General features: G+C 43.1%; 1 protein-coding gene across 1 annotated transcript; it reads left to right on the forward strand.

The window, feature by feature from the left end:
- Positions 1-5,074: 5,074 nt before the first annotated feature.
- Positions 5,075-13,386, forward strand: fosl2 (FOS like 2, AP-1 transcription factor subunit). The gene is made up of 4 exons (XM_038728598.1): positions 5,075-5,781; positions 8,441-8,695; positions 9,074-9,181; positions 10,555-13,386. The coding sequence occupies exons 1-4, from the start codon at positions 5,653-5,655 to the stop codon at positions 11,104-11,106; spliced, it is 1,044 nt and encodes a 347-aa protein (XP_038584526.1). The 5' UTR covers positions 5,075-5,652; the 3' UTR covers positions 11,107-13,386.
- Positions 13,387-13,590: the final 204 nt, after the last annotated feature.

Consider the following 13,590-nt stretch of genomic DNA (forward strand, 5'->3'; position numbering starts at 1 on the left):
AAAGCTTAGACAGACATAGTTAGTGACTAGCTGGTGAACATTATGGATCATTTAGCAGCTAAATAAGCAAATATTTCTCCAAAGCAGAGCTAAAAGAGAGTGAAAATTGGACTTTATATTCATCAGGTGGACACAAAAACGACTCAGAATAAATGATAATGTTGCTCCGTAATGACTGGATGTGTAAATAAGGAACAGTTTGCTAACAAGTTGGCCATATTGCACTAACATACAGGTGGGAATGTGAGAGACCGATTTGAAAATGAATGGCCAAAAATTTAAGAGACAGAGGCAGTGATGTCCTGATTTTTGGCCCTTAGCATTGCTCAAACTCCAGAAACACTGGATCCTTCAATTCCCATAATGCAGTTTGCTATAATTTTTTGGAAGAACATCCCTGTGTGGTAAGCGCTCACTTCTTTTAATCTCCACAATCCCAGTGTTTTTTTTAATGCAGTGTTCCACTTATAAATTTGACTCCAAGCCTGTGCTGATGTTACCCCGATGACATCACCAGGGTTAATATCTGAAACGCACTTCCCATGATAAGTAAACAGATCTTCATTTGTTAAAACTGGTGGAGTGCCTCTTTAATTACTGTGCCAGAATGCCAGCAATATACAGAATTCTGGGCATGTTAATTGTTTTTGCATATGGTATCTGGCATTCAAGCTGAAACCACAGCAACATAAACATAAAATAAATCCATCAGATGGTCTTGATACGCAGTCCAGATAGACTGCATGTGAATAAGTGGAAGACGCTGTTGAGCAGCTGCGGTGAATTTTGCATACCTGGATTTGATTGGCCTTATTGGAGGATATGCAGCCAATGAATTCATATTCTTCTCTCCACAGTCCCACACTCCAGAGGTCAAGAATGATCAAATTATCCCTCTGCGCTGTTGTGTTTGACTGCTTTACATGAGTCACCAAGGCAACCAGCAAATGAAATCACTGAAGGATGGTTACTTTAATTCACAGGAGCTGTCTGCCAGTCTGGCATTCAGCCTCTTTTAAAGCCATGTACCCGCACAGTGGGCATCCTGATGAAACTGCTGATTAGATTTCTATTTAAAAAGTCCAACTTGCACAAGACACTGTGACAAGAGAGCATGTGTTTGCCACTGCATTGTCAGAGCAATCCAAGTCATACGGGATAGTTTCAATAGATTTGATGTCATTGTCAGTTGGGTGGGACATAGACATAGACATACATTGCTGCCTTTTTGCTGGGTTCCATCATAAAACAGTATATTAACTGTGAAGAGGCCACTAGCACAACAACAAATCCCACTGTCAGTCATGCTGATTGTTCTTTAACCCACTCTCTATGCTCCTAGTCAGCACTTTGGTGCCTGCGTGTGTCCTGCTGGCTGCACCTGAGCTGTGAGATTAGCCATGCTGATCATGTTGAGCTATTATCCAGGTTAAGGTATTACAACATGACAGGTGAGTGACGCTAAAGGAAAGAAAACAAAGGAAGGCAAGGGCAAAATAAAATAAAAAATTAAAAGTGAAACACACAGTGATTATGGTGAATTCAGAACTTGCTGACTTGAGGAAACGTGTCAGTTAAAACAGCCTCCTCCTCTCTGTTCCGCTGAGCTGTTTTCCTGCTAATTATTTAGCAATAAAGTAACTCAATATTACTGTAAATGCCATGAATGTGCTTTTGAGTAGGTTTACAATTCAATCACCAAACTGAAGAACTTCAGAAAATGCACCTGAATTATGCCTGAATTTGGCAGTGGCAACAAATAACACATGCATTATGTGAGAGGTGTTTGAGGCGCTGGTGCGTGTTACAGATTCACACACAAAATCGCATTCTAACAGTAATTTTAATGATGATTATGGAGTAGCCAGTGGTGGAAGAAGTATTCAGATCCTATGCTTAAGTAAAAGAGGCAATCCTCCCATATAAAAATGCTCCACAGTAGAAGTCCTGCATTCAAAATCGTATTTCAGTGAAAGCATCATCAAAAAAAATGTACTAAGAGTACCAACTATGAAAGTACTGATTATGCAGCACAATGGTTTCTGCTGATGGACACATTTATAAGCAGTATTTTAATAGTTAAGCTAGTTGTTTTTTCTTTAAGAAAAATATAGATTTGGATTTGTCTGTTTACTCAAGACATGGTAGGAAACAACATATACAAAACAATAAATAAATAACTTACTTAAACAGAGGTAGAACATCAACTTAGCAATAAACTTTTGGCTTATTTAACAGTAATCACAAAATTGATTTAAACATACATAGACATTTTGAATAGTACTTCGGCAAGTCCTTTTCTACATTTATTGAGCTTGCAGACCGTCTAGAACCTCCAAGCCCTTATATCTTCCAGTGATCCTGGGGATTCTGGTGTGGCGCTTTGAACTAATCTATGTAGTATAATCTCCTACAAAGCCTTATATTTTATAAACTGATCATATGTTTGTACAACCTTCATCTGCATAGTTGTTAAACAAATTTAGTTGTGTAAAAAAGTACAATATTTACCTTAGAAATGTAGCATAAAGTAACATACTCCTCAAAATTGAACTTCAGGGAATGTGCTTTGAATCTTTCCACCACTGGTAGTAGCCTGAGGGGAATGTGTGATATGTAGGCCTCTATGTAAAGAAAATGTGTGAAATAAAATGCACACAATGGAGCACTTGAACTATTACACAATACCATGTCCATAGTCCTGTCTCATTGAGTTTATGCCGCCTTACAGCTGCTGCATACAGCTCTGCGCCATGCAGCCAAGTGTCGCCAAAACTGACTTTAACATTATTAATTAATATATTAATAGTAATTTTTTCATCACTGCCAACCAAAAGCACTTGACCAAACGCACTTGACCCCCCCCCATTCGGATTTAGCAGACGGGTACTTGAAGGCAGCATTAGGGCCATCAACCATCTTGCGTCACGAGCACCTATGATACACGTCGGCCACGGCCAGGTAAGCCTCTTGCTAATAGTCTGTCAGTGATCATAATTCTGTGAGTGGACGACAGCCTGGATGGGATGTTCTATATGGATCTGATTCTTTATGATGTGTGATCGAGGGGATACCGACGCGTCAGTGGCGCACGACCTGCGGATCAGCCGGCCCCAGTGCGCACAATGACCCCCGAGCCTATATCTGTCACGTGCCTTGGCTGCCTCCTTGGGCTTCTGCACTGCGGCGCTTAGACACCCAGTTTTTTTTTATTATAAATCCCCGAATATGTCATTTACCATCAACATCCATGAAACTAATGGCAAATTGGAGCATTAGGATCTGACTGACAGGCATCACATAACGCCGTTTGTTGTGGATTCCAATTTTTTTGCGTGATATCTCATTATGTACTTAAAGATCAAAATTGCACTCACTATAGGAACAGAAGCTGTCACAGTGCCATACCTTGCTTTGCCCAAATTGACGCCGATGGGTGCATCTCAAATTATATTACAGCATTAATTATAGGACTATGGCAGATTAGAGTTCCCCAAGCAATTTAGCACAAACTGTGTCGCTTAGCAACGCCGTTACCGTTCAAAAGCTGTGCCTTTGGCAGACGATAAACACTAATCATTAATTAATATCATTCAAATAAAGATTTATTGAACATCTGCGTGCTTTCTGTCGCAATTTCCCATAACCAGAACCTCGGGAGGGACTGCAGAGCAGCCTCTGCACATAGATCAATGCGCGGGTCAAAAGGTAATGCAGCGAATATGACGCCCAGTTACTTTGGAAAGGGTGACATATTGGAGGGCTTGAGCAGCCTGCCTACAATCTGAGTGACGTGTTCACGTTATGAGCAAGCGCATAAACGAGTCCCTCCGCTGCCAGTGGTCACCTTAGAAAACCCCCTGCGGATTATTTTCCCTCCTCACAACTTCCCCCGACTGAACACTGCAGCTGAAACTTTTTGATGGGAGCGACTCTTTCTGGCAAAGACATGCGCGGCAAACAGCTTTGAGAGAGCTCAGCATAACCAGTTATGGTGGTACAGATTAAAATAGGAACCATGGCAGATTGGATTATACTTAATACGCCATTTCATATCATGTAAGGTGTCACATTCTGGGCGCTGTGCCCTTGTTTATGAGGTGCGTCCGAATTACAATTAGCCCACATTTCACTGAGATTCCTTTGAAGCATCCACGCTGTACTTTTGTGTAGACCTAACCAGTGGGCCACATTAATTTGACCAATTGCATGGGATCATGCTGTGTTTTGTGCCATCCCTTTGCGCTCCATGCCACCTCTCCAAATTACGCACAATGCGTCGCCGCCAAATAACACAAAGACTCGATTGTGCAGAAACGCTGCATGTCCAATCATTTTGAGTGGTCTTTATTAACAGGAACAGCAACAGATGAAAGCCGGTGGATGTTAAGCTCGTGTGTCTTCAAGCAGCAGAAATAACGGGCATGGTATACGCGCGTGGCCTCTCAGTGCCGTCAATAAATTAAGGACATTCTGGCTGAGCACAGATGCGGATATCGAATTAATTCTGGCACAGAAAACTCCCATGAGATGCTTTTAATGCTCTAAAGTCACTAGTGAGTGTGCACAAGTGTGCCGCGCGACTTTAAACCAGCCTGCGCCCATAAGCTCTTTATCTGTACGTCTAAAGCTTTAATATTCGTCGTTTTCCTGCTCTGATGAGTACCGGACCGGGACCCGCGCGCCGAGAGCTCCGAGTCCGGAGTGCAGTGCGCGAGGGGAGGGAATCCCTCCAGTGTCTGACGCTTCCTTTACCAAGGAAACCCACACGCGCTCTCTGACGCAACTGCCCATTTTAGGAAACATGCGTCAATGGACCAAAGCAAGTCAGACAAATAGTGAACTCCACAGCAGGCACTGACGTCCGTATCAAAAAATAAATCTCCCCAGACATGTTTTAGCTGCTTTAACTGTATCCCTGCTTTTCGAGTGTATCTTCAGTGTCCGCTGGGCGAAGGATGGTCACAGCGGATATTTCTTTTTCACTGCCTTATCCAGAAACGACCCCTCCCTGGGAGAAGTCGCAACGCCCAGGCGTGACGTAGGCTGTTTCGTTGGCGTTGAAAAGCCGTTGCAGTTCTTCATAGTGCCATTGAAGTGAGTCATCTCTAGGAAGTGTGGTGAAAAGGAAAAGAAAAAAAGTTAGAACTGTTCCGTGAACAGCAGAGAGCTCAGATAGTGTGTAGTAGGCACGGCGACGGAAAATATTCAGAACACTAGCAAGGCAATAGGCTTTAAAGCGAATGTTAACCTGCGTGAGTCACTCTGTAACTACAGGTTCACTTGTCTCTACTGGATTTGACTGCTGAGGGGGTGCTGCTGACTTTAGGTTGAAGTTTGCACACCTGAGAGGATCTCTAATAGTGTAGTTTACATGCGGCTCAAGAATAATAAAGGCACATAAGAAATAGGGGGCTACAAGCAGGGCTAACCCACAACAAAATATTTATTCAACTGGCAATATCTGTGAGGTGTTTCAGGTTAGTTTAGAGGAGCATAATTGCACTTTGCCTACTCTTCTCTGGATATCTGCAATTAACAACGTCTCGAGCCAGAGGAATTTTCTGTTCTGGTGCCTTTTCACTGCGAGGATTTTAAAAAAGGGGGTTCAGAGCTCAAACAGTCTATTGAAATCTTCCTCTTTCCTGGATCATGTACCAGGACTACTCCGGGAACTACGACACCTCGTCCCGCGGCAGCAGCACCTCTCCGGCCCAGCCAGAGTCCTTCACAAGCGGCAGCAGCACGATCGGAAGTCCGATCTCTACCTCAAGCTACCAGGTAACATAAGGAAGCTGTCGCGATATTATCTAGAAATATGTTTCTAATATATATATGTATGTGTGTGTGTCTTAGGTTAAATTTCAAGCACACGCCCTCTTAAAATTACAACTTGTTTGCCCTTGTGGATCATGGTTTTTCTCATGGCACCGCGCCTCTGTTAATAGGAATTCTCCAGGTCGCTTGGGGAAAAAACTGATGACACAGTCTTGCATCGGCGACTCAACAGATGCAAGACTCGATCTGTGAACAAGTATTCTGGATTCACACCATTTGAATTCTGTCATAAGCTAGGCTATGTAAACAAAATCGGGTGATGTACTTTAGATCAAATATCACATTTACGCACTGTGTGGCGCACATGCAGTAAAATGCGAAGACGCGGCGATTTTTATCAGAAAAAAAAAATAAACATGTATTCTTCAGTTGGCCCTTATGGTAAATAAAACTTCTAAACGTTCAGGTTCCACCGACAAATGTAAGGTGGTGTGTGCTGTTTGTTGCAGTAGAAATGAGACATTGGAACGGATTTGAGCTTGGGGTTTCCAGATGTCAATTACAGATCACTGTGTCTTTCTACCGTGCATGCATTATAATGACGATAAATCCTGTGTAACGCATACATAATACACTCTGAGCTATTTTCACATTGCGCAAAACATTGCTGTCAATAAACCGGGTAGAGATAGAACACATAGTGGATAATGCAACAGGCATGTATTGCCTGATGCAGGCATTAATAGAAGGGTTAGGCGATGTCTAATTTCTTATAGCCACCAGTTAAGCCAGTTAGGAGTGCGCCACCGACGTGCAAAATGTGATATTAGTTCAGTTAGAGTTGGTGTTTGTGGCAGGTATTTGTTTTGTTGCACTAGCAGAAATGACATGATCAAGGATTAGACTGATGAAGTCTGATTTTCTCAGGCAGGTCTCGCGCTGCACATGGCACATTTCCTCCAGCGGGAAGCGCACACGGACCGGGAGCGCGGGTCAGAAGCCTGTTTTTCCTTACCGAGAAAATGCAAAAAAAAAAAAAAAAGAAGAAATTACTGCGTTCTGTTTACATACACCCGTGCAATCCGTCTCCTCGATTTCATAGAAGAGTAAACTTTGATCCGTTCTCAGTGAGATGTACATAGGCTACTGTAGGCGTGCCAGTGTAACGTTATGGGGATGCCGTGCCGATATGTTAAAAAATAATAGGATAGAAATCCGGGAAGAGGTTGTTTACCCGTACCCAAGTCTTGCGTATTGAGCACTTCTGTGGAAAAGCCTCCTCAGGCTCACGCAACTTTACGGTAAACGACTTTTGGCCCGTATTTATCATTGCTCTAGTTCCCTGTAATCACACACTGGCAGTCTGTTTCCTATTACAGCGGGCTGGAACATGACCTCTTTGTTAGGTTTATTGGGTCATATCAAAACAAGGCATTTTCTGTTTTTATTAGACCAATTGCATTTTTGATCAGACCAGCAGTTTCACCAGTTAAACCTGGGCTTCTCTATATTTGTGTAATGATTCCACTGAATGTTTATGTCCTTCACACTACACAGCATACACATTCTTCTTCTTTTTTTAATGTGAATTTTGACGCTCTTGAAGCCAAGCTCGCCCAAAAAAATCTCTGGCTAACTGTCAGACTTGTCACAGCTGGCTGCTTCCCCCTTTACTGGAACTCAACGCGTTTCACATGTGCTTAACAAATCTCATACACAATGACTCACCAGATAAACAAAGTTCCAATAGACTGCCGGGATATCCGACGGAAAGTCGGGAATAACGGAGATATGGGGACGTGCGTAAATCACGCACGAGTAGGTTTGTGGACTCTAGAGACATGAAGTAACACTGACCTGACACCGGTTCTCATACTTGTGATTCACACACACATATTGATGTAGGTTGTAAATAAAGGCCATGTAAATATTTATACTTTTAGGGATTTGACAGAAGCTCCAAATTTACAATTTGGGGGTTTATTGCCAAAAGTTAAGTGCTTTGAAGTCATAATCTTATCTTTAGACCAGACATAGTATTTTGCATCACATTGTTGCTTTAGACATACCCAGGACTATAGGCAAATGCATCATTTAGATTTATTTAATAATAAAACATACCACTATACCAGTGCAGCTAATATGTATACTTACCCTCCTGCCAGTCCAGACATGTGTTACACTTGCCCAGTGCTATGTTTTGTCTCATGGTTATTGTAGTGAAGTGAGATGCACTGGACACCTTGGGCTTTCCCACATGATTCACAACATGTGTCACTGTTCCACTCCAGGGGTTACATACACAGTGTTTTGCCTATGTAGATTGAATCATTACTGTGAGCTTGAAATGTGGAAAATGTGTGAATTTTATAATGGTGGGTGGTGGGGAGTGTCTCAGCAATTGTGCTGTCAGCAATATGAGGCAGGGCTCGTAGAAATGAAGTAAGATGCTTATGGGATTAAGTTACATGCGCTGACCCACACCACTGCATAGGCTTGCTCCTCTACAAGCGGATGCCACCCCACTTTTCCAGAAAATGTCTTATCAGATCTCTCTCATTCAATTCAATTCAATTTTTCAATTCAGTTCAATTCAATTCAATTCAATTTTTCAATTCAGTTCAATTCAATTCAATTCAATTTTCATTCCTTCTCTTTCTAGAAGTACAGGGTCGACATGCCCGGCTCCAACAGTGCCTTCATACCCACCATCAATGCAATCACGACCAGCCAAGACCTACAGTGGATGGTACAGCCCACCGTCATCACCTCCATGTCCAATCCTTACACGCGCTCACACCCGTACGGCCATCACCTGACCAACGGGCCGGGGCTGTTGGGGCACAACACACTGGCTCGGCCCGGGGTAATCCGCTCCATCGGGGATGCCAGGGGCCGACGCAAGAGGGACGAACAGGTGAGGGATCTGGGATGACTGTGTGGGTAACAGAGCTGGATTTTATTTTCAATAGGTAGAAATTGATTTCTTTTTATATGGCTGGATTTGGCTTCAGAAGATCTTTTACAAAGCAATTTGAAGTTGGTTCGTCGTGAAAACAACACAAAACACGACATTATTTTCATTGGAAATCATAAAATTATCATGTTTGTTCAATGAAAAAGAAGCAAATCGATGAGTTTACTCTATCATGCCAATAAATTCCAAATCCAAAATTTGTATCACTGTTATACTCAGTAGTACCCAGCTCTTGTTTATACTCTTCGCTTCATATTGATTGTGTGACTGTCAAACAGCTTATTTTACCTGCCGTGTTCCTTCTTTACTTGCCCTTAGCTCACCCCGGAGGAAGAAGAGAAAAGGAGGGTGAGGCGTGAGAGGAATAAGTTAGCCGCCGCCAAATGCCGCAACCGCAGGCGGGAGCTCACCGAGATGCTGCAAGGGGTGAGTAGAAACCTCAAAGCTGTAGCCACAAGATCAGAATCTGTTATTGGGCCCTGCTTTAATCACACAAAATGACCACAAATCACTCGTAAGGGCTGAAGCATCTTGTTCCTCTTATGTGGCAACCACTTCAAGTTAATAAACTCCGATGCTTCCTGTTTTGGGGCAAAATTTGCTGTGCTTATAGTTGTGGCAGAAAATATCAAAACTGGCAACAAAAAAAAACCAACAACAACAAAAGAAATTATTTGCATATAGGGAATTCATGTTGCACAGGGGAAAAAAACAAGTCTCACTTGTTCGGAAGCCTGGCAGAAGTCTAGATTGATTGAACTCCACACCTAAATTTACAACCTCACATTACTGGTTTGACTCTCGAGCGCGCGCACGCTGTGTCTCGCCGAGTGCAAGGTCTGAGTGAAGAGATGACAGGCGATGAAAAGCTTTTTGTCTCGCTCAGCTGTAGACAGAGGTAGGGCTGTTTCGCGACGCTGCCTGGCAGACAGTAACGGCAACTAAATGGACTAATTAGCCGAATTACAGCGAGGTTGAGCTTGTCAGGCCTTAAAAAAACCCCAGGAATGGAATTTGCTGTAGGCAGCTGTCTCCATGAATGCACGACATTTTGTGAAAGGGGCCAATTGCTTGTCTCACAATCCCACATAGAGACGTGCTGCGCACACATGCAGATATACAAACACACACACCAGAGGCATTGCTTCAAGGGAAAAAACCAAACGCCTTTCCGTCTTCACACGCCTGTTTAAAAAAACAAAACAAATAAGGAAGTGTCGCTTTCCAGTGAAAATAAGGCGCGATATTCCTACAATGTCTGCTCTTTGATTTACTGATATCATTCACTTAAGTGTTTCATTGGACACCTTTCCCTGGCTCTTTGTGTACTATTTCCTCATACCTTTGCCCATGAGTCAAAGTTCTCAGGCAGCTTGTCAGCTTATCTCTATCTGATGTCTAGAGCTGGCAAACAGCTTTTATAGGATCTGTCTTTGTCTGTAGATGCAGCTCTTATATTGCCGGGCCACATACAAAGACACAGTTATTATGTAAATTCACACAGAAAGCTTTGAGATTACACATTGTTAAGTCCAAATTGTCCAAACAAACAGTGCCCTCTTTTGGCTCATTGAGGGAACACACATACAATCTGACTACAGTCAGTATTGTCGAAGACACTTATCACGTGTTCAAAGCTTTGATTAGGCTGAAGATCCTTTTCCCACGTGTTTTCAATATCTTGGCTTATCAAGGTAAAACGAGCCTGCTTAGTTGGTGGCCTAGAAGTTAAGGTGCTGACCGTGAACTGCAACAACCCTCGTTGTGCTCAACCTTATTTCCTCTCTCTCTCTTCACAGGAGACTGAGAAGCTGGAGGAGGAGAAAGCAGACCTGCAGAAGGAGATCGAGAGCCTGCAGAAGGAGAAAGACAAGCTGGAGTTCATGCTGGTTGCCCACAATCCTGTGTGCAAGCTCCCCATCGAGGAGCGCCACCAGCAATCAGGGCACCAGCAGCAGCAGTGCGCCCCCCTCCCCCTCACCATGCGCCCCAACATGGGCACCCGGGCTCAGATGAACCAAGTGGTAGTGAAACAAGAGCCAGAGGATGACGAGGACAAGATGGGCAAGCTCCAGCGCTCTGTCATCAAGCCAATCTGCCTGGGTGGTGGGGGTGTCAGCGGCGGGATGTACTGCACGGATGGAGATAGCCTGAACACACCGGTGGTGGCGGCATCCACCCCGGCCACCACACCCCACGCCCCGAGCCTCATATTCACCTACCCGAGCATGCTGGAGCCCGACAGCCCCTCACCCTCCTCCGAGTCCTGCTCCAAGGCCCACCGGCGCAGCAGCAGCAGCGGCGACCAGTCCTCAGACTCCCTCAACTCGCCCACCCTCCTGGCCCTCTGAGCGAGGGCTCGGCGCTGCTGAGAAACAAACACTGTGGCTGAAGGCAAGCATGAGGATCAACTGCGTGCCCCCCCCCCCACCCCTCCCCTTCAGTGTCTTTTAAAGACCCAAGAGCACATTCAACAGTCCAGACCAAGCTGACCATGTGAGCCGTTTCCCTCTCCGCAGGGAGACCCACAAGGGCTACGCCGTGTGTTTCTTCTTGTTCTGCTTCAGTGTACATTTTTTATTTGTAAAAGTGTGTGCACCAATCCTAAGAAGAGTCACCCCTTCGCCATTTCAACTCCAGAGTGTCAACTTGTTTACTGAGCAGACAGTTCTGAAGAGAAACATGCCAAAATCTGGCAATCGTGAGTTGATGTGACTGCAATTAGAGAGCGCGTACTTAATATATTTTTTTGAAAATGTTTAAAAAGCCATGTGGCCGACACTTGCACTCCGCCAAGACGAATCAATAAATCACTAAACGAGGTCAGCATTCTACTGGAATTTCTGAGGAGAGAAAGAGACAGTAAGCAAAGACTTCCTCTCATCGTTTTTTCCATTTAGATTTGTCCTTTCCTAACTTGGACCTTGATTCAGGAATTGCTACGTAGAGTGTGTACACGTTTCTGACGCTATTTCCATCTCTTTAATTGTATTTATGGCCTGTGCTGATTAAATTTTATAAAGTGTTTTGTTGAGACATTGTCTTCTCCTTAATCTGCCTGTAGAAAAGCAAACCGGTCATGCACGGTGTGACCAAAGCACTTCTCAGTGTTGCAAAGGATATGAGCCAACTTTCAATCAATGACTAGTTCTTCAATACTCTATACCTTCTATTTTGCCATAGTGGCTTGACTTTACAGTAGTGTTGATGTGCTTTTCCTCAGTGATTCTGTACCTGAACTGTTTATGACAAAGTGTATGTGATTTACATTGATGTCAGGGATATCTCTCATGTGTAGTCGCACCCCATCGTGAAGAACGTTGCAGGACTGCAGGCTGTTGTATGGTCTAGCCAAAGTGTTGCAGAGGTGGTACTATATGATGGGGGGGACGATAAACTCCATCGCTTCATTGTCTCACATCAAGAAAGGTTTGTCTTTTCCAGCACAGACATTTCAAAGATGACACAAAAGTTTGAACAAACCCCTCCTTCACTGGATTCTGTACTTTGTTTCTTACGCTCTCCAAATAAAGGTCTAACCTTTTTCAACACTGCCTCTCAGCGCAGGTCAGGTTTCAAAAAGCCAAAAAGGTTTGTATGACACATGCAAATTGTTCGTCTTTGTCTAAAAGGAGGGATTTTGCTCAAATTTGAAAAAAGCCACTGTGGTCTAGACTGTCGCCAGCTGCCAATGATGTCAACCCTGTTTATACCGTGTTTGTAAATCTGTCACTTTTAGTAAAGAAATTATGTTTAAATTCAACACAGATGTGCTGATTTATGGGTGTATGAACATATGCCAACGACAAGGTACTCAGTGGAAACTTTGTGAAGCCATGTTGGCTTTCAACAAGGGCCAGACAGTGATCACTTTTTGACAATAAGGAAGGGATTAGATGACTCTCTACAGCTGGCCTGAGATGAAAGAAGAGACACCTTGAGAAGATGTAATATTTTGGGAGATCTATGGAGCACTTCTTTTTCATTATTTATACATGTGTATCCTAAAGGGATGAGGGTTTTCAATACTGCGCACTGAGGACACAACAGCGATATTCGGGACTTTTTTGTTTACTTCAAACATTCCTAATGAATATATAATGTCAGGGGTCACAGTTGGGTGTCATCTTTGCTCAAACCCTTTTTGTTATCAGAGGAATAGAAGTTGGGGTTGGAGACCTTTGTTGCGCTGGATGCAGAAAATGGACTTTGCAATCCAATATAAGCTGCTGCTACTTTGGAGAGAATATGTTGGCTATTTATCATTTGAGGATGTTGGGTTTAAGATCACTGGCTGTGATATTACGTGGATGCAACAGGACATCTTTAATCCTGTATGACAACATAAAGAGGCGAAATGATAACCAAAAACATTACTGTGGGCGAGTCTGATATGTTTGTATGTTGAAATATTCTGGAGCCCCTCGACACGCGTAGAAAAAAGCCATTGACTGTAGATCTTCTGCTGTACATGTCATCTACTGTCTGTCGCCTGTTTTCAACTACTCTTACTTCTTTTCCAAACGCTTTAACTGTTTAAAATGATTCAAAATTAATAAAAAACAGCAATATGTATAGCAGTGTTTGTTAATTTAAATGAATTATAATAATAAAAAAAATATTTCCAACCTGAAATTGTCCTGTTTTGTTTATGGAAAGCCACTTACAGTAATTCAGTTAACTGACTCGTTCAGTCTGGTGTAAATATCATCTTTCTCATTATTAATCATCATCAGACTCATCATTCCAAAATAAGACTATTTGACACTATTTTTGACTTGATTGGTGGAATTTAAAGATGTCAAGCTCAGCCCAGGTTTAAAAAAAAAAGGTTA

The sequence above is a fragment of the Micropterus salmoides genome, unplaced genomic scaffold, assembly GCF_014851395.1.
Source record: "Micropterus salmoides isolate LMB-PRFRI ecotype aquatic unplaced genomic scaffold, ASM1485139v1 Ms_hic_scaffold_19, whole genome shotgun sequence".
NCBI lineage: Eukaryota > Metazoa > Chordata > Actinopteri > Centrarchiformes > Centrarchidae > Micropterus > Micropterus salmoides.